Here is a 22,433-nt window from a genome sequence, read left to right as displayed (position 1 = left end):
GGTTAGAACGTGCGTCCCCACTGTTTCCCTTCTTCTATTTGCTGGAATCAGAGACGAGCCACCATCTTGGAACCATAGGTAACATTACCCTTTCGGTTTATAAATTTGGGCTGTGAAGTTTTTAGGCTCTTCTTGCATTGTAGTTTGACTATGGAAAATGTTTTAAATTAAATGGTTTCTTTTTTATAGTGGTCCCGTATCAGAAAAACCAAATGATGAAATATTTTTTATTGATAAGGATAAAGAATTTAATGAAAGTAAGTTTGAATGTAAAATGATACAGTATATTAATTTTTCAAATAAAATATTATATTTTAATAACCAATTAATAAATAATAAATATATATTTATTATATTGTATTTCTGCTTGAAAATATTATCTGATGTCTATAAATGTAATTATGTAGTAAACTCCATTGCAAATGTAATGAAAATGATAGAATAGATGGAAAATTATAATTTTCGTTATTGTAAGTGTTTGTCTTTATTTCGTTACAGTAAGACCCCGCTTAACACGGGGGATGCATTTCTAGATAACAGAGCATTAAACGGGGTCACCTTAACATGTAAATACGGGGAATACGTGAAACAGAACAGAGAATAAGAAAATTTATCAGTTTTTTTTTGTTTTATTTTGTAACATTTATTGTTAAATACTTTTTTATTATGTTAATTATAGACTTATTTATTGCTAATATCGAAATTTATTCATAAAACATTCATGAAAATAAAAAAAAAGTTTGAGTAAAGAAGTTATGTTTGTGATGAGGAAGGTTCCTCATTTGACATCTTTTGTTTCTTTGTGAAGAAGTCATCTAACGTCATTTGCCTTTTCCTGTTTCATTTAACAAGCAGTTGTCGATAGCAAGACATCGCATCCGTGACATTTCGTCTTGCCTTTGAACTTCTATCAGAATTGAAATCGTTTTGTATAAACTGATCCATTATTACCGCTATAGTGGCTAAACTTTTTTTAGAAAATCCGTTGAAAGTTCCTTTTGTTCCTCATCTTCAGAAACGCTAATTTCGTCATCTTCGTGCACCTGTTATTCTACTAATTCTTTAAGATCGTCGTTGGAAAAACTTTTTCCAGTTGTAACTTGCAATAATTCTTCAATATCCTGCGCATTTATATTATCCAACCCTGTTTCATTAGCTAGCTTGACAATTTCGTCGACATCAACAATGGATTCTCTTGCGTCAACATCCTTGCTTAGCTCCGGCCATACATTCTTCCATACTCCTTTCAAACATTTCTCGGTCACCTCATTCCAGGAAAGATTGATGTTGTCTACAGCATCCATGATATTCTAGTTTTTCCAAAAATCTCTAATGGATTGTTTATCTGCTCCATCTGTTTTATCAATTAGTTGTCGGAATGTCCGCCGCAGATAATAAGCTTTAAAATTTGATATTACGCCTTGATCCCAACACTGCGTGCGATCTCTGGGAATTTCAATACTACCACGTAATACCGAAACAGTGTTAAGCGGGGTCTTACTGTATTTAAATATTTTGTTTACTGTATATTGTATATTTTTTATTAGTACAGATGAATATATTATATTAATATTTCTTTTATATTTGGAAAATTGATTATTGACACAGTTTAATCATTGAGTGAGTTTTCACTCTTGACAATTGACATAACTGTTCGTTGCAATGAATGCTGAAACCATTGTATTGTCCAAACAATATGATGTATACAGACATTAAGGTAAGATTCAAGCTATGAATGAGGGATTTCACACTCATCTAGAATTTTGGACCCCCGTACACGAGCAAAAAAATTAAAGAAACATACCTGTACGTGTGACTCTTAATGAGATATTTGCTTCCAAAGGTCAGTTTTTAACATGTGTCAGTACACTTCATGCTCTGTGTGCCTTGACTGATGTTCTACATATAGTTGTGTGCCTAAGCATCCAGGTGGGAGCAAGCCCCCATACCTCTCTAAAAAACTATATAACATCAAGTACTCCACGAATAGTCAAGCGAGCTACTCTAAGCCGGCATGGTCACATGGGCTAAATAGCTAAATGCGATAGTCTTAACAGTGACGCAACTTGCAATTTCACACAACCCGATTTTGGGGGACTGTATCTCGCGAAGGGTCGCTTGTAGAGGTATAGTTTCTTTGATGTTTTTGCTCCTAAGGGTGTGCTTTGCAGCTCTGATAGGGTCCCAACTGTCTCGTTCAGAGCTTGAATTGTACCGACACGAACTGCCGCAATTTAACAACGTAGCCACCGAGGTATACACAATATGATAAAATCGATTTGAAATATCAATTGGTTATTAGTCATAATGTTTTTATTAAATTAAATATTTAAATTACTTATACTGCGATATAACATAATAAACTTAATTAGATTATGATTGTAATACATTAAAATTTATAACAAAGACTGAAAGATGGTTTTAAAAAATGTAATTTATTAAAGTAAATTATAATTTTATTTTTACATTGTCAAAATATCATTTTCATTTACCTTAACAGAAAACATCGTATATTAATTAATTAATTAACTTGGTGCAGTTGTTTGTAAAATGATGCAACAGTTTTTGAACCCATTCCTAAGACCATACACGTGTTCAATTGCAAAAATAACTTCAACAACTAAAACTTCACAAGTAATGAATATTGAAGTTTTACTTGTGTGGAGTTTTAGTTATTGAATAAACATAGTCTACTGTGTGATAAATCTGTTGTTGGTTGTGTTTGAACCAAATGTTTAATTAATTAACTAAAATACAGACAAAAAGGAAACTCCACTTATTAAACATATCTAACATCACCTATAATTACTTAAGAACTAATATATGAAGAGATTCACTTAAAATATTTGATAAAAACTTCAGAAAGCCTGGTGTAAATGCAAACAGAAAGTATTATTATTGTTTTTTGGTTTAGTTTAGTTTTTATCTTTTATTTATGTATTTTTCCTTTGAATTTGAGTTTGTAATTTGTAAAATTAAAATAATTCTATTCTGATTAATTATTTGAAGACAAAGTCCTTCCCAAAAATAAGGAACCACCATTTATTGTGTCCAGGACATTACATTTTTGGCGACTGACCTTTCCTTTGAGGCTACTGGTCGCCAAACATTCCTTTAAAAAACACAAATGTAAAGTAATTAAAAATATAAACATTTTTTAAAAAGCAGTTACTGGTGATATACGGACGTCTTCTATTCTTCTTCCATCATACCTTCTTGGGGTCGTTTCGGCTTTTATCTACAACGAAATCGGCGCTGGTAAAATGTAGATGAGAAAAGCTACCCCCTGGTGACGATACTTTAAAAATATTTTTGTAAATCTTCGTCCGATGGCGATAATTATGATTAATTATTTGAAGACAAAGTCCTTCCCAAAAATAAGGAACCACCATTTATTGTGTCCAGTAGCCTCAAAGGAAAGGTCAGTCGCCAAAAATGTAATGTCCTGGACACAATAAATGGTGGTTCCTTATTTTTGGGAAGGACTTTGTCTTCAAATAATTAATCATAATTATCGCCATCGGACGAAGATTTACAAAAATAATTCTATTCTATTTATTCTGTTGGTTAGGATGAGCAAAATCAAGGTTGAAAATGTTTCTGATTAATATATAGAAAAGCACAATAACTTGCTATTTATTTTTGTTTTTTAACATTAAATTGACACTTAAAATATTCTGTATCCCATTTTATGTGTATTCTTTACTTCTAGTGAATAATAACAAGTAAAATTATTACATTGTTATAAAATTACATGTAAAACAGAATATAAAACTAATATCATTACATTATTTTCCCAGTTAAAATACCCAGCAAGAAAAAGGATATTTTAGATGATTTAAAATGCTTTTCTGCCTTAAAAAATCCATCTAAAGTTCTTCCACCGATTCACGTGTAAGTAGTTATATTTTTTAATTCAAAATTGTTATTATTTTTAAACGAAATTTTAAGTTGTTATTAATTTTCACTCATTAAATTTTTGACAGATACACTAATGCAAATTTGTTACTATTTCCTTTTCCATTTTCAAACAGTTTCATTTTGTTAATTAAAAGTAAAAACTTGTATGAGGATCATTCAAAAAGAACCGAGCCGGAGGCTGAAATGTGAAAACCGCTGACAAAATTATAATATTGTTGCGTGTGTAAGAATGCGTGGTTCGACAACAGCACGGAAGACCACAGCCCGCCGCTAGAGAGTCACGGGTGCATACCACACGACTACAAAGCTAGCAGAAGCACGTGTCAATCGTCTACCGCGGTCAGTCGTGTTGTAAACAGTGAAACAGTAAAGTGGAGGCGTCAAAAGAAGAGCAAAGAGGTGTTGTTCATTTTCTGACAGCGGAAGGAGTAGGGGAACGGGCATTCGTCAAAGAATGTCACAAGTGTATGGCAAACACTGCATGTCCGTTGCAAAGGTCAACGCGTGGCACAAGCACTTCGGGGAAGGGCGGGTGTCGTTAGCCGATAATGCACGGTCAGGAACACCACACCGCATTACTGATGTAAGGTAAAGGAGGATGCACACATGCGGCGCGGCAAGGAAAAGCGGTGACGCAAACGCGTCTTCGCCGCGTGGCAGCACGACCACACAAGCGGCAATCCGTTCACATTTCGGCGCATGCGTTCAGTATTCAAGATGGCGAACGATATCGACACTCCGCTATCCACGTGTTTACAAATTTTGTTTTGTACGGCTCGTTTTATTTAGCTAGAAGATTTCGTCGAAGATTCGAATGAATAATTTGGATTAGAGATATCGTATTGGCAAGAATCTTGCCGAGATATTTTGTTGGATCGATAAAGAACTGATGTACAAAATGGGCTTATTCTTCGATTAAGATCTCTCGATAAAGAATACTATTTAGAGTAAGATTCGGTTGTTTTGTTCTTTGAATTAAATAACATATGATTACTGTATCTGTGTAGAATTTGTGTTAAATTTATTATTCTTTCCTCTTTATTCTGATGTTAGTTATCTCGGTTAACCACGTCGAACTTTCCGCCATTAAAACACCATGTGATCGTATTTTCTCACGTGACTGCCAGACGAAATGTTATTGGCTGATAGAAACGCATCTTGGCGGCGGCCGCCGCGAAAGATAGAATTTGACCAACTTTCGCGGCATGAGAAAAGCGGCACGAAATAGACCTCTGCGGCGAGAAAAAGTGACGTCATTCTGCCGCTTTTCCTTGCCGCGCCGCATGTGTGCATCCGGCTTAATGCGTCCACCGCGATCAGTCGTGTTGTAAACACCACTGACTGCAGTGGACGATTGACGCGTGTTTCTAGCTTTGTAGTCACGTGGTATGCACCCGTAACCCTCTAGCGGTGGGCTGTGATCTTCCGTGCTGTTGTCGTAACCACACATTCTTACACACGCAACGATATTATGTCTGTCATTGGTTTTCACATTCCAGCCTCCGGTTTGTTTCTTTTTGAATTATCTTCATATTAAAAATTTTTTTAATACAAATTCTTCTTAAATTTTTTTAAAATGCCATTTGAAAAATTTGTATTTTAAGTAAAAAGTTTTGATTTTTTTTTTAACATTTAAGTCATTCTTACTTCTAATTTTTAACATCAAATTTACTTAATTTTTTTCAATTACAGAAATTTTTTTTTCTTATTTTTTATTGCAAATGCAGAAAATTTCATCAAAAATCATTTAATAAGGAATGGAACCATAGATCCAAAAACATAATACATTATTTTATAGGGAATTTGATATGGTCATTGCATAACAAATGTGTATTGATAATGCACATTCACAAAATGAACCATTCTAAATACAGTTAATTTTATTAAAACATTTTTAAATATTAAAACTTTAATTAAGATACGTATTTTAATTGTGAAAACTATTAGTATTGTTTTAAACAATTTTGTATTGTAAAATTGCCATATATTTATAACTTAATCTCATAATTGATTTATTTTGCTTAATAATTCAACAATATTTAAAGGTGGAAAAAAGCCAAGTGGTTGTTATTAACACGGATTTGTGTTTGATACTTCGAATCATCAATATTTAGTAATTCGTTACAAACATTTTGAAGTGTTTGGAAGATTCGCAATAAAACGGCGGAAAAATCATGTTTTTGGTGAACGTCACGATGGGCGAGGACGAGTTTTGTGTTGTTTATCATCAAATCTGTAGAGACATTATATTATATAGAGAATTTGTATTTCTTAAAAAAGTTTTAAATATTTCATATATATTTTAAGCTTTATTAAAATTAATCGATATTATTTGAATGCTTTGATTTATTTGATAAGAATTAAAATAACAATTTCAATTATATTTTAGTAACGTTATTCAGCCGTTGTCTAAGAAGAGAAACAAAATATCCAAAAATAAAAATAGACTATTAAAGAAACAAATCAAACAAACTAAAGTTTTACACTCTGAAATTAAAAAAGAAAATGATGTCGTGTATGATATATGGAGTAGCAAAGGTAACAGTCAATTTTAAATAATTTTTGTAAATCATTTAATTATTTTAATATGAATAATATAAAATTCTGTTATCATAATAACTGTTTTTAAATTGAAATTATGTATAAAATGAATGAAATTTTATATGTTCTATATATGTTAGTTATGACAAAGATTTGTGTATAGTTAGTTTTTTTATAATTACGGTTCAGATTTGTCAATTTCTAGAAAATTTTTAGGCTGTACTGTAGATTACTCCCTGTGAAATTTCGGGACTTTGAGTATATATTCGAACTTGGGACCGAGACGAGTTCAACGGTACCCTACTTTCGGCCTGGAGATGAAAAATAAGAAAGTTATCATATTTACAATTTCTTGCCTTTCACAGTGCATTCCGTGCCATTTCAGATTTTTCCGCAGCCTAGCAGTGACGGTCATCTCCCGGAGGGATAGGTTAGGTTTGTTGGACAAGCCGTTATAACGGCGCATAGTACTAGCCGACTGCAAGTGATAGCAAGAGTGTCGGCGACTGAGGGGCCGTAGGTCCCGAGGTTGGAGCGCGAGGGTGTGCGAAAAAGACTTAACTCCAACTGCAGACGATTAATGTCCTCGTGGATCAATATCTGCCTCCGTTGAAGGTATATATGGCCGACTTGCCGAACTGCCTGTTAAACACACGATAGGCTTAGCGGAGAGAGAGTGATGAGACTCCCGATCATTGCACGATCGCTGAAAAAAGTATGATAACTTTTTTATTTTTGTCTCTGGTCCAAAAGTAGGGTATAGTTGAACTCGTCTCGGTCCCCCGAGTTCAGATATATAATCAAAATCCCGAAATTCCATAGGGAGTAATCTATAGTATATCCAATTTTTAAATCTTCCTTTTCTCAATTTGTAAGAAAGCATCTCAAAACTTGACTTTTAAAAAAATTTACAAATCTGAAACAGAAATCTATTGCAATTAAAATTTTATTACAAGTTAATGAAACATTCAATGACAGCAATAGATGTATAAACCAACACGTAATATGATATCAGTTTGCATTTATTTTAAATACAATACAATAATATCGTGAGATGATATGATTAATATGACATTTAAATAAGTGCAACAAAATAGCTGCAGGTAATAAACGTACGTATAGTACTCACTCACTCTGAGTTTGTTCATAAAATGATCTTCATTAGGAGGTTTGTTAGTTAAATGCAGATGCAGTTTTAGAGTAGAGTAACGGGATATATGCCCTAGTTACTTCTTAAAGATTATACACCAATCCTTTAATATACTCGTAAAGTCTTATATGAAGGTAGATTATATAAATCTTTTTTAAAATTGGTAATCGGTTCATAAAGAAAAGTATTTTTAGAAGAATATAAGACTAACATAAGTGTTATCATGATTCCCATTTTATCATTCGCTGGATTCACCAATGATTAGATAAATGTAAACATCTTGATTGCATTTGATATGTTAATTTTCATATATATACTTTTAAATGTAATTAACAATGAATAATATATTTTTTCTACTTTTTGTTTATGCGTGCGTGTGCACACACACACACATATATCACACACACACATATATATATATATATATATATTGAGTGGAAATAATCTTGTTAGTCTTCATCAGTGGTCAGGTCTTTTTTCAATGTAATTATCTGAGAATCAAATACTTTATCTATAAAAAACTTTAGAGAATTCAAATTATATATTTTGTTAAATTTGTATTTAAAAAATAAATTTGAAATTAGATTAAAATTTATTTGCAGAGAATAATTCATCTGTCGAGAAAGAACTCGATAAAGATTTAATTTATTATATAAATGAAACGACTAAGAAGCGACTACCAAAGGTATATTAAAAATTTAGTAAAATTAACGAATTTTGTAGATCTGGAATCAGGAAGTTAATCAATAATTATTGTCACTTATTATTACATTTTTAGAATTTATTAAATATTAATAACTAGCAAAATTAGTAGTTAATATCTGCTATATTATCTTACATATTGTATGTCTAATATTTTAAAAGAATTTATAACAGTAATTATCTAAAAGATTAATAATTCTGTATCTCTTAGTTATCCGAATAGTGACTTAATTATTATTTGTAATTGTAATGAAGAAAAAAGCAATGAGAACTTTGATTATATATCAATTTGAATAAAATATTACTTGTTTATTAAATCAGTGTAATAAAATTAAGTAATTTACTTTTAAAATTCATTTGAGTTGAATTTTAAAAGGTTGATCCGTAATATTGAATTCCTGTGCCAGATAATTTATAATAAGATTTTATATTAAATAATTAATATTTTCAAATGGATGCTAACTGTTTAATATGAAATAATTTTATTAGAATTAAGCGAAGATGCTAATTCAATTTTAAATCTTTAACTTTTCTTGTTTGTTGTTAGCAATTCTGTATATACTGAAATGTTCCGATAATAAGGAGTTAATTTCTCAAAGCATTAAATTCGATAAAAATACCATACTTTCGGGCGTATAAGACAACCCCCGACTTTTACAGTTAAAATATAGAGTTTGGGATATACTCGCCGTATAAGATTACCGTACTGTCCGGCATATAAGACGATCCTCGACTTTTGAGAAGATTTTCCTGGGTTAAAAAGTTGTCTTATATGCCGGAAAATATGGTATGTAACTACTATACAGAAATAATTTATCTATTTTGCAGTTTACACAAGACAAAAATAATAAAAAGTATAAAAATATTCCGTATTGTTTCAGACTTTCAATACGAAAAAAACAACAAATTTCCGTTCTAGATTTTCTGCTCCTTCTCCACCGTTACAAATAAATTATCACCGGACAAATTTAAACCAGCTTTTATTTAAATTTTCGAGACAAAATATATTATAAATTTTAATTTATTAAATAATTATCTTTTGATACTAAATAATTTATCACTAAAGGCAGGCATTAGGTGCCATCTCTTATTAAATTCGGTAGTCGTTGGCTTATTACATTTATATCTTTTGATAGTTTCGGTTTTTTATTTTTAAATGTTTTAAAACTTCATTAATAAAATACTTTTGTCTATACATTTTTAATTAACATATACACTACTTAAGGTGTCACCAATCATGAGGAAAATTACATTTGTCAAATATAAGAAAGTAATTTACTGTAATTTGGAGAGCGATGTGTGTATTTATCAGATTAGGGTTTAAAATAAATTAGAATATTGTTTACATTTTGTAATTCTTACATAGTTATTGGTTAAATATGTCGATGCTAATTTGTGTATTATTACCGTAATGAAGTTATTTACTTACATTTAATATAGGTACCAAATCATAGATATCAAAAGCCGTCCCTGCTTCCGGCTGTCGAGGTTCCTCCTCCTGGTGCATCTTACAATCCAGAATATATTGATCATATAGTGAGTGCCGAAAGTAGAATTATAAATAAATTTTATTATTTAAATTATATATTTTTAAGTTATAAATTGGATTCAGGGATAATTTGCTTTTATGTCTATTATAGAAATTACTTTCAGAAGTTGTAAAAAATGAATTAGAATATGAAAAAGATCATAAGAAAATAGAAAGAGCATTAACAGAAAAATTTCCAACTATAGACGAAGCTCCTACTGAAGTAAGTATTATTATAGATAAACGTATTTATTTATTAAAATAATTTTTTACTAATATTTTAGACAAAGATTTTATAGTTTTAAATTTCTAATTTCAAATTATAGCTAATAAGAAAATTTAGAAAAAATAATTGTCATTGTTCAAGAATCAATTGTTTTTGATTAATCTAATTCGGGGGAGCTGTCTAGTGGTTGTGGCTGTTGGAGCAAATTTGGTTAATGTTACCTTAGGTAGCCAAGATGGCGGCTCGTCTCTAATTCCAGCAAGGAAACAGTGGAATGCACGTTCTAACCTAACCTAATCTATTCTAATAAATTACCATAATTATTAGCAACCAATTTATTAGAATAGGTTAGGTTAGGTTAGAACGTGCGTCCCACTGTTTCCTTGCTGGAATTAGAGACGAGCCGCCATCTTGGCTACCTAAGGTAACATTAACTGCAAACTTTTTTGGTCTTTTACGATTTGACTCATTATTGTTAGCTTTTTGGAAAACGACTGAATTTTCATCATAGAAAAGGAAAACTTTTTCACTACTATCCCAAGATGGATTACCATGTAACGTAAAGAAACAAATTGGAAGCGAAGAAAATGTTACGGGCGAGTCAACGGAGGAATCGATTCTGTCTTATATAAGTGCCGAAAAAGAGATTAACGTTTGGGAAGGGATTAAACTTTTATTGAAACTACAAGCTTCTTCAAATAATAAATTACAAGTACTTTTAGAACAGTTAGATAGAATGCAGGCCCGAATTGAAAATATAGACACTGCTATGGTAGATCTTGAATCTAGACTCTTCGTCCTCGAAATTGATAAAGAGGAATAAATATATGCAGAAATAAATGCAGTATGTAATAATTTACATGAAAACTTTATGAAACTGGAAGATTAAGAAAGAAGAAATAACTAATTTCGGTTTTAGAGGATGACAAAAAAATGGATGATTGTCTATGCTAGGTTCAAAAATTATTTAGTGATAACTTGCAGGTTACGGATGTGAATATTAAGCGTGCTTATCGAATTGGAAAATTTAAACCTAACTCAAAAAGACCGGTTATTTGTGAACTGTTTAACATTAAGATAAATCAAAAATATATAAAAATATTAGTAAATTGAAAGATTCAAACATATTTATTAATGATGATTACTCGCCAAATACTAGAATTATCAGAAATAAACTAAGACTTTATGGCAAAGAAATGCACTCAAAATGAGCTACTAATGTTAAACTATAATGTAATAAATTAATTGTGGACAATAAGATAATTATGAAGGTGAAATTTTTCAAACAGAAAACGAACAACCTTTTTTAGAAATATAGTTTGTAATGATAAAAAAGATGATGAAATTAAAGAGAATTATAACCAATATAATGTTTTCTACTCTGACAATGACAATAAGACAAAACTTCTTTTTTATAACATAGATTTAAATAATAAACATTGCTTTCCTAATTTTTGGAATTTAATATATAAGATATAAGATATTCTGTTTAGTGGAAACATTACATATTTCACCAGTAATTGAATCAATGTTCTCTGATAAATACAAAATTTTCCATAAAGTAGCACATAGTTGCGAGGGACCTGGAAGACCTAGTGGTGGCTTGATTGTCGGTTTTAAACTGGATACAGTTTCTAAGGTCGAAATTATATTCCAATCACGATTTGATTTGTTTTTATAAGTGGTCACTGAGAAATAAACTAATGCCCAACTAATAGTCTCTTATATTTCGCCTGACAATTATTTTGATGATGATTTTAAGAATATGTTATCACTTATAGGAAACTATCTGCTACCTGAAATGAACGTGATTTTATGTGCTGGTTTTAACGCTTCAATAGGACATCCTGATTATTTGTCAAGTTTTACTGGCGACTAGCAAACTGCTTTGAGAGCTTTGAAAGATCTAATTGTTAATGATAGAGGGAAAATTTTATATAAATTTTGTGAAAATAACAGTCTTGTCTGTTTGGCTTATTGCCAGAAGACGAAGAAGGTAATTATACTTAACACTCAACAAAAGGAGGCAGCGTAATTGATTTTGTGATAGTATCACAAGATATATATCTTAGTGTTGTAAATGATTTAAATGTTTAAACAGAGAAAGGCTCAGATTATTCACCAGTTCTACTAACAATGATCCCATTGGTATCATCTGGACTTCTTAATAGACAACTTTTAAGTTAACGTGCAATTTGGAGGGATGAACTTAAATCTTCATTCTCTGTTAGATTAGATAATGTCCTATTAAATGAATGTGGAGGGACTCTCATACCTGATGATCTGGTAGAATGTATAGCTAAAGTAGTAATGTCTTTGGACTTAATTTACGACGCTAATCCCGTACCACGTAAAACTCATACAACAAATAAATGGTAAGATAATGAGTGCTACACCATAAGCAGAAATTTGTGGAAGTTGTTTAAGAAGGCAATAAAGTCATATACAAATGAATATTATATTTTATATAAAATCTGTTTAAAAGACTACAAATGTTTATGTCAAGAGAAAAAACAATCCCATTTTTCGAACTTAGAAGTAACAACTCAAAAACATTTTGGCAAACAGTCAACTGTTTTAGACGTAAAAGATTACCAAATTACAGTTCAAGAATTCTTTTGGAAAGATGGCTAAATTTTTATACTGCTAAATTCTCTAAAGATCATTTTGTATTTATTAACGAAGATCAATTGTCGACAGACATATGTAAAGTGCTTCCAATAAGGGAAGAATGTTTCTCAGATTTTACATTGGAAGAGATAAAAAGAGCAATTAATCGTTTTAAATCTGGCACCTCACCTGGATCTGATTTTTTTCGAACAGAATATTTGAAATGTTTCTCAGAACAATTCTTACTCGCAATAGCGAGGTTGAGGCTGAAGTTTTAAACGTGAAAATGTGTACGTCGGACATTCAGTGCCGCTTTCCTGTAAGCCTAGAAGTTTGACAATGGCGTTTGGAACGTCGAGCATGATTCCACTGACTTTCCAAACGTCATTGTCAAACTTCTAGGCTTACAGGAAGGCGGTGCCGAACGTCTGACGTACGCGTTTTCGCGTTTAAAACTTCTGCCTCAACCTCGCTAATATTGGAAGTTTTTAACCGTATTAAAAGAAATTGTAGTTTTTCAGAAGCTTGGATTGAATCTCTAATTATTCCAATATATAAGAAAGGTGATGTGGACAATCTAAAAAACTATTGTCCTATTTCTTTGGTTCTGGTAATTGGGAAACTACATCCTTATCAAATAAAAGACTAGAAAAATGGATACTTAAATATGATATTTTGTGTCAGGAGCAAGCAGATTTTCAACCAGGTCAATCTTATCACGATCAAATATTTATATTAAATGTACTGATACAGTTAAAACTGGAAAAAAGAGAGGAAAGCTTTATGCTGTTTTAGTGGACTTTCACTTTGATACTGTCAATCATAAAGTTTTATGGGCTCTACTAGAAAGAATGGGTAGGAAAGAAGGCAGAGAAACTTTGCAAGCTCGAACGCTTATCGATTCACTTGATTATACGCGGTCTGTCGACAACTTGTGAGTGCTTATCCTCTTCCTTGGGATAGATCAGCACGACTCTATCGTTGGGAGGACGAGGTGGCTTTTTAACAGCTTCGCCGTACGTCTGTTTTGACGAATTCGGGGACTGCTGGCTGCCCGAGCCGGCTAAAGTCCTGGTGGATTCGAGCTGGATCTGTAGTAATTTATTCCTGTTCGCCAGATTCAGTTTTAATTGATCGAAGATACCGGCTGCCTCGTCTAAATCGTCGAATATCTTGTCTTTCAGGGTCCTGCTAAAGTTCTTAGACTGGTCGAGGGACGCCTTTGCTTCTTTTAAAAGCTCCGCGAACCTTTCCTCTAACGTTGCTATGGAAACACTCGTTGGCCGACAGCAAACCCACCTTTCCAACGCTGATGCTTTCCGATATTAATTTAGTAATAATTAGGTAGCTAACCCGATACACGACGGATATCCGACATTGGACTAACGAAAAATGAACGGGAATAAACAGTTTCTTGGTCTTGTGATTGATATATATTCTAAGCTGCTGCAAAAGTGAAAATATTATCTGAAACAACTGATTCATTTGGTGTTAACATAGGAGTTTTGCAGGGTGAGATTTTGAGCCCACTGCTTTTTAATTTGAATGTCAATGGTCTGATAGTTTGACTTACTAAATCTGGTTTACCTGGGATTTCTCTCTGATCAAGTTGAGATACATGCACTAATGTATGTCGACGACACTGTAATTTTGGCTGACTCTGCACTAATGGTACAAAAGAAAATTGTAATCCTAGAGGAATTTTGCCATGACTGCGGGTTAACTATAAATGTTTCAAAAACAAAGATAATGGTATTCAAGAAGGGATGTCGAATGTTACCTAGAGAAAGATGGTTTCTGAACAATCAACTTTTACAAGTTGCTTGAAATTACGTGTACTTGGGAGTTTTATTTTCATCTTCTGGACAATTCTTACAGGCTAAAAATCATAGTATACATAAAGCTAAAATGGCACTGGGTTCTATGTGGCCTATTTTCTCAAGGACAAAACTTAACTCTTCTACTTATATAAAATTATTTTGTTCAGTGATTTTATCTGTATTACTCTTTGCAGCTTCTATATGGGCAATCATTTATTATGATAAACTGGAAATTGTTCTTGCTTTATATTTTAGAAAAATTTTCATGTTATGCAACAAAATTCCAGCGTATATGTTGCGATTGGAGTTTCTAGGATATCAGTAATTAAAATAAAAGTAATAATTTTATTTTGAATACGTCTCTTAAAATTAGATGATAAAAGGTACGTTAAACTAGCATATGATAAACTTTACAGATTGTGTTTGGTGACAAAGAATTGCACATACAATTGGGTGTCGGCATTGCAAAATCCGTTGGATCGACTTGGTTTTTCCTTTCAATGGCTATTGTAAGGCCGCCGACTACCAGGGGAAAACAGTTAATCACATGTCAGGGAAACCTAGGGTCAAAATCGTATGTGGGTGGTGGCGGTAGGAGACAAAGATGACAAGTGTCTTACACAAAACCATTTATTCTAACTACTAAGTTAACTTACATATAATTGCAGTACAATACGATCTAGATCGTCAACGTAGCGTTGTTGAGGTGACGTTGGGAACGTTCCGGGGCTTCCTCAGTCAATTCTGGAGAGACAGTCTCTGGGCGCTGATGGACGATGAGGTATGGTCCAGTTGTAGATGAGAGGGAATCTTGTTTCGTTTCCCGTGATCTCCGGATCGTCTTGTCCTGGGTAGACTCGGCTGGAGATGCACTCGTCTGCAGGAGAACCGCTGCACTTCTTTTTTTCAAAAGACCGAAGGAGAATCAACCCTCTGTCTGGAGGAGAACTCCTGTCTTCGCAACTTGGGAGTTTTATAATATTTTCCTTCTTGAATCTCACCCTCTTGATTGGTTCTGTTCCTCCTCTCCCTTACCCCGATTGGTCATTTCTTTTGTTTCTATGCGAAACTGGAGACCGATCTGGGTCGGGAGAGTTCCGAGAAGTGTTGACGGAGTCTTTGACGTTCGTGCTCGTATATTCCACCGTTATGGCCCTCTCTTTGACGTTTTTGACCTCACACGGTCCGCCAGATGCTTCGGTGGCCATTTACCCCCTTTATTTCCCGTTTCTGACACTCGTACTGTTATTTCATATTTGTTAAATTGTTATTTTTAAGGAATATTTATTACATTCTGAATCATTAAAAATAAACTTTTTCTGGTCATGCGCATTATAATGTTTAAGGCAGACAACCATGTTTGCCTTAATACATGATGAATGGAAATCACAGAATTGTTCAACTTTTTAATCTGTATCAGAAAAACAACAATAAATTCTACTTAAGTGAAAATAAAATAATAATTTGATTATAACAGAAACAAATATTTAATGGGAAAGCTGCTGTTATTTGATGATAACTTATGAACCTTATGTAGAAAAGCTTATTTAGTTGTCTTAAAGGCTCCTTTATGTTTTAAATTCTTCAAATATATTTACCACCTCACGAAGCTCACGATGGAAAGAGTTAGTTTACTTCGTTAAGAAAATGGTGCCCGACGATATCGATGTTTCTAAATCTACTCGAGTGTTTAAATTGTAAATTAAAAGGTGAAATGATTGAAATAACTGTCCACCCAAAGCAATATAAGAAAAATATTTCGGATAAGGCTGCACTAGCAACATTTGTATCTTCGATTTTAGAAACAGCCATTTAGTTATAAATGAATCGTTTGAAAAGTCTAATGAAATAAGAATAACGATGACGTCATTCTCGTTTAACTCGTTCGACTTTACAAATGTACCCAATATTAACACATTGCAAATGTAGTGTTTCTTAGTGACACATCATTTCATCTCGTCTCTGTGATACTTGTAAAATAAGTTATTTTTACTTTGTGTTTATATTTTGCCACATATATGAGGAAGAGTCAAAAAGTAAGTTGCACTCGTACCAAAAATACAAGTACAAAACATACGGGGTTAAAAACTTTTATTCGTGTAAATGTGCAATTCAAGTATTACTTTTTGACATAATCACAAAGTTTATTTAAACATTTATTGTAGCATGGCATGAATTTTTCTATTCCTTCTCGGAAGTATTCTAGTATTCCCGTCCAACGTGTGGTAACCATTCTCGTGTTGCTTTTGCGATGTGTTCGTCAGATTTGTATTGATGATTCAAAAGGTCCTTCTTTTCACAGGGCCAAACACATGGAAATCACAAGATGCAAGTTTGAATTGCAGGGAGGATGTTTCCATACAGTCCATTTGAATTTGTCCAGCCCGCTGAATAAGGTGTGGCATTGTCGTGCAAAAAAACGGTACCTTTTTGACAATTTTTCTGGCTGGCAATCTTTAATTGCCTTTGTCTGCCTCTTTGGGGTTGAAATTTTGATGCTCAATTCAGTTGTTGCTACAACTGCTGCATTGTATATGAGCTAATTGCAGCAAGTGCTTTATTAATATCCTTCGTGATGGAATTTAATTGATTTCTTGGCACATTTTTCAATGCTGGCAGTCTACGTCTCTTGGCTGATAACTGCATACGATTTAGTATTTTTTTCTTGAGTTTCTTCTTGTCTCGTGGTCAGTTCTTGAACTACTTCAGAGCAGTACCTGTTCTTGTTCTCCTTGCTGGTCTAAATCATCTACTTGAGCTGTCTCCTCTGTTGTTTTGGCATTGGTCTCTTTACTCTGGTATTTGGTATTTCCATTGGAGAATTTTCCTCTCTTCTGTTGTTGTTTTTCTGATTTTGTTTTTCTTTTACAAGATTGTTCTATTTCTTCTAATTTCACTTCGTTAAACACTATATTTCAAATGATGAATTGTCTTTGGTCTGCTAATTTTTGTTCAGCAATCTGAGTCTGTGTATTTAACTTTCCACAGTTTGTACGTTTGTTTCAAATAGCCACGTTTCAACGGTTCCAAATTATAACAACAAGCCGTTACTGCTCGATTTTCCGACACACTGAATTTTTGACGTTTTTTCTGATAACCCCGCAGTGCTGTGCCCCAGTTGATCAGCATCAGCAACTGAGTCCTGTAGCCCACTTGTCAATTGATACTCAGGGACACTAACATCCATCGCAGTCTTTATTGACCCGGGTGATGATCAATCCGGTATAGAATTCTTTTTTTCTCTTTGGTTTTACCATGCAGATGGATTGGGATGATAGTTGGTGCCATTTAGTCTGATAGTTGGATACCAATACACTACTGCCAGCAAAGCTCTCAGCTTCTCTGGAGCATGCAGGCCCCCTTCACCACAACCAAGTGGCACCCATTGAGGGAGTTTTATTCTTAATTATTTCAATCCATTCCATTAATAATCCTTTATATTTATTTTTAAATATTTGGTTAAAGTTTACCTAGGAAACCCCAATGGCCGCACTTCCGGTAATCTCGACAACAGGTGATGTTAGAAATTCGGTGTAGGTGGCGCAATTTTTAAATAACGCTATCGTATGCAAATTTTTTGTTTTTCGTGACGGCTCAACTGCTACGAGTGGTTTTTTCCACCAGTTAAACATTTTTGAAGAAAAAATGCTACTTTCTGCTATTTTTAATAGTAAATAGGTAAGTTTTTATTCCGTCTACTTTTCGTGATGCAACGTGCCGGAATCGAGCCGAAATGGAAAGAATCGGAGTCCGTTCCAGCTGCTCCACAAAGCGACGAGTGTAAGAAGGGAAAACAAAGTACGGCACATTCGTGTGGCGAAACTAAAAAACGTGTAAAAATATCAAGTAAAAAGAGAAACATCAGCGATAGGGATCGCAAATCAAGGAAAAGCGAGAAGAAACAAAAAGGAAATGTATGACAGAGCGTCAAACACGTGAGTAATAGTTTATTTTGCAGGTTCAGCTAGCTATGAAACATAAAACAATCTTAAAACATTTATTTTTTACTAATGTAATTATTATTTTTTCAAAAAATTATACATACTAACTAATTTGCGTAATTTTTTGAACGTAGTACGCGTGCGTAGTACAGCAAACAAAATGGCGACCGGAAGCGCGGCCATTGGGGTTCCCTAGGTAAACTTTAACCAAATATTTATCTAATAAAATTTGATTTATTTTATGTTAGAAAACGTGGCTGGAAGAAATGTCTCAAGGTTTGAAAACAGAAAATACCGAAGACGACGAAGAGAATGACGAAGTGGGTGCAATTTCCCGTAATCCGCCAGTTCGTTTTGACGATAAAAAATCTAAACAAAAGAGAAGAAGAGAGAAAGAAATGAAAGAAAAGGTATAATTTTATTCCATTCTAACTTTATTGTAATAAGAATACATTCTTGTTACAGGGAATCTAACAAAATGAAAAGTATAATTAACAAAGTGTATATTAACATGTATATAAGAAATATTTTCAAAGCTTTTAAGAAGAAATTTATTATAATAAATTTTAAATGAATTATTACTCCATGAAAATACACTTCTACATTCCTTAATGTAATCAGTTCATATATTAAACTTTTTCCATCATTTTATAGTAGATATTTTTCAGTTACCCGCAGTAAATAGTAACATTATAAAAACAATTTGTGCAAAAAAGTTAATAAACAATTTAATCCACATGTTATAAAATAATTATTAAAAACGATTCAATTTTAATTTTTTTCTGTGGTTTTCTGTTATAATTCATTTAAATAAATACAATTATCACGAAATTTAATTTATGTATAGCATTCTATATCACAATAAATGACGTTATCAATGCCACTAAAATCATTTTAGGATTTATCATGTACACTAATTAAAAGCTATTTTAATTGATGAACTTTTAAAATGTATAGTATCTATGTTTGTAATTTGAATGAGATTAAAGCTTTATGAAAAATATTATGGAAATAAAATGACTTTTTTTAATATTAATAAATTAAATTTACAGTTAAAAGAAAAGAAAAAAAGAAAATTAGAAAATAAAAGAATAAATGAAATTTATAGGTAAGTATAGCCAGCTTTTTACATTATTATTTTTTACTATGGATAAAATTGGATATTACAATTTGGAAATAAAAATATGAAATACAGTAAGCATTTTAAAATGATTGATTGGTGATTGATTTGTTATAAAACAGAAAAAAATCAGTGTTTAGAAATGTAGAATACGGTCGACTCCGCATAAGTCGACACCCCAAGGGGAAGTGGAAATGTGTCGAGTTATCCGATGTGACGACTAAAGCGAAGTTGGAAAAAAACCACAAAACTATAATTAGGAAAATACAGTAGTGCGTTATACAGTAGTATAGGTTTACAATACACTGTGTCCTCCATTTACAATTACTCTGTAGGTGAAAAACTGAAAAATTCGTTTAGTGTTGTTTCTTTTGAGCACTTAAATGTCTCGACTTTCTTTTTCAACGATCGCGAACGCCTTGAAAACATCATCTTCGCAATTGTCAATTGTTGGCAAGTAACGTCTAACGATTATTAATGCCTCTGGCATGAGAAAATGCAAAATTGGATTCTGGTGTGACGTTGATGTAGATTGTATATTTTCTTTTTGTTTATCTGTTATTATTTTATACATAAAATACATAAAATGTTAAGGCATTTTTATTTAATATATATATTAAAATGTTTTAACATGTTGCTGTTCACACGTTCTAAACACAGTACTCAATTATTTATAACACAACAACAACACTATTTGTAATTTATTTTCAACACTAGTGAGTAACACTCTGGCACTCCACAAGCGAGTAACACTCAGGCACCTGACAATTAATTAATAAAGGGACAACACTGGTTCTTTGCCAGCCACACAGCCACACACTCCGGTCAGCACTCCCCGGCCACACCAAAGGGAAAGCACAATTTTTCCCTCTCTAGGCAGGAAAATCTCTCCCCACATTCTCAAGTCTATAGTTACACAACACACTTGACACGTGTGACAGAGCTGTGGACTGTACATCAACACTACGTAACATAAACACACGTGTTACTGTTTTGTTAAATTGAATATTGAACTTAACATCCTCCCGCCTTGAACCTTCTAGGGTTCAACTAATTACACACACAAAACACAACTTCAGTTCTGCAAAGGTAAAACACAAATTTTAGATACGCTTCGTTTAAATATACCATTTTTTGTTTTTACACTCACAACTCTTACTTTACCATCAGATCCTGGGAAAACTTCTGTAATTCTTCCCACTAACCACTTAAAGATAGGTATATTATCTTCCTTGATAATGACTAAAGTCCCTATTTTAATAATATCCTTTTCAATCATCCACTTATTCCGTTGTTGTAAATTATTTAAGTATGTATTAGTCCACCGTTTCCAAATGAATTGAGTCATTTTTGTTACACGTTGCCAATGTGAAAGTCTACTGTCTGATAGAGATTTGAGATCAATGTCTGGTATAGTGTCAATTGATGTACTATAAGGAAGCCTGTGTTAATACCTCAAGATCATCTGGATTGACTGTTTAAAATTCCCTCGATTTGATTGGTGATGGTGAGAAACTCTTCTAATGTCAAGATTGTACCACCTACAACTCTTTTTAAGTGATATTTGAAAGATTTAACTCCTGCCTCCCACAATCCACCAAAATTTGGGGCTCTAGGGGGATTGAAGTTCCACTGAATGTTTTTGGATGACAAATAAGTAGCCAATTTTTCATCTGGCTTGTTTACCATGTTGTACAAATGTTTCAATTCTGCCTGGGCTCCAATAAATGTTCTTGCATTGTCCGTAAATAATTTGGCACTCTTACCACGTCTCGAGAAAAATCTCTTTAACCCTTTCCCGGCCAGGGTACCGATCTATCGTTACCCTATTCGTTTAGCAAAACGGCCAGGGTACCGATTGATCGTTACCCTGTTAACAATCGATTTTTATAAAATTTATTGACAACAGATGTCAGCACTTGACGGCATTGTCTTGTTTATCGTTCATTCTACATATTTTTGTCCAGGTGGTGTTTTGTCGACTTAAAAAATTTTAATTATCGGTTATTTTTTCTTAATTTTTCATTTTCTGATAATTTTTTATTTTATTTTTAGCATATTCATGCAATAATATTGCTATAATAAGTTGATTTATGCTATAATAAGTTTATTCAGCTATAATATGTTAATATATCGTAAATATTTAAGTTATGACCTTCAGTTCTGATATTTTATATATTTTTTTTAATTTTTAATTTTTAATTTTTTTTTAAATCTAAAATATTAGCAAATGTTACATCTATTGCTATTGGTAATCGTATGTTTATTACAAAAATATATAGTCTTGTTTGATATGAAATGAATAAAGTATATTAGTTAATTATATTAGATGAAAGCAGAATAAAGTTCAGATTTCAAACAAATGTTTGATATAATGTGCGATAATTTCACAACGAATAAACGTACGTGCATAAATGTAATATCAAATTGTACAGAACAATATTCTACGTCATTCTTGCTCAGTGACAATAAGAATAAAGTAACCAGACAATGTTAATTTTGACAAAAAGTAACAAATTTTCAAGTTTGAATGTCAATTATCATATATTATTTTTTTTTCTCATAAATTTTTCAAACAAACTTTATTGAAAAATGTCGTATTTAAAACTAACTATATTGGTAAATATATGTGATTTTTTTCATATGAATCAAATAATAATTTAATTTTTGGTGAATTTTTAAAATAATATTGCCTGATTTACCTATTTTGACCTTGGCCGTTTTACAAAATAAGGGGGCGTGGCAGACGGCAGGGAAAGGGTTAATGTTGTAATAAATGAATCAGATGTGAGATCAGATACTATTTCCAGATGTATGGCTCGAGTCACAAAGCAAATGAATATACACACAGAAATTTTATTATAAGTACCCCTT

General features: G+C 32.4%; 1 protein-coding gene across 2 annotated transcripts in view; it reads left to right on the top strand.

The window, feature by feature from the left end:
- The window catches only part of LOC136984455 (ribosome biogenesis protein NOP53), a 37,805-nt gene that overhangs the window by 5,979 nt on the left and 9,393 nt on the right, over positions 1-22,433 (top strand). The window contains exons 2-9 of one of the 2 annotated variants that reach the window (XM_067281448.1): positions 190-252; positions 3,799-3,894; positions 6,311-6,459; positions 8,215-8,297; positions 9,755-9,850; positions 9,955-10,065; positions 18,688-18,849; positions 19,492-19,547. In XM_067281448.1, coding sequence (XP_067137549.1) covers positions 190-252; positions 3,799-3,894; positions 6,311-6,459; positions 8,215-8,297; positions 9,755-9,850; positions 9,955-10,065; positions 18,688-18,849; positions 19,492-19,547 — 816 coding nt within the window. Of the gene's footprint in view, positions 1-189; positions 258-3,798; positions 3,895-6,310; positions 6,460-8,214; positions 8,298-9,754; positions 9,851-9,954; positions 10,066-18,687; positions 18,850-19,491; positions 19,548-22,433 lie in introns of both variants that reach the window. The other variant, XM_067281447.1, reaches the window with a different exon arrangement.

This window comes from Centruroides vittatus, unplaced genomic scaffold (assembly GCF_030686945.1).
Source record: "Centruroides vittatus isolate TY-2023 unplaced genomic scaffold, ASM3068694v2 contig_920, whole genome shotgun sequence".
In the NCBI taxonomy this organism is placed as follows: Eukaryota; Metazoa; Arthropoda; class Arachnida; order Scorpiones; family Buthidae; genus Centruroides; species Centruroides vittatus.
Note: the sequence above shows the minus strand (reverse complement) of the source record. Positions and strands in the feature narration are given on the sequence as shown.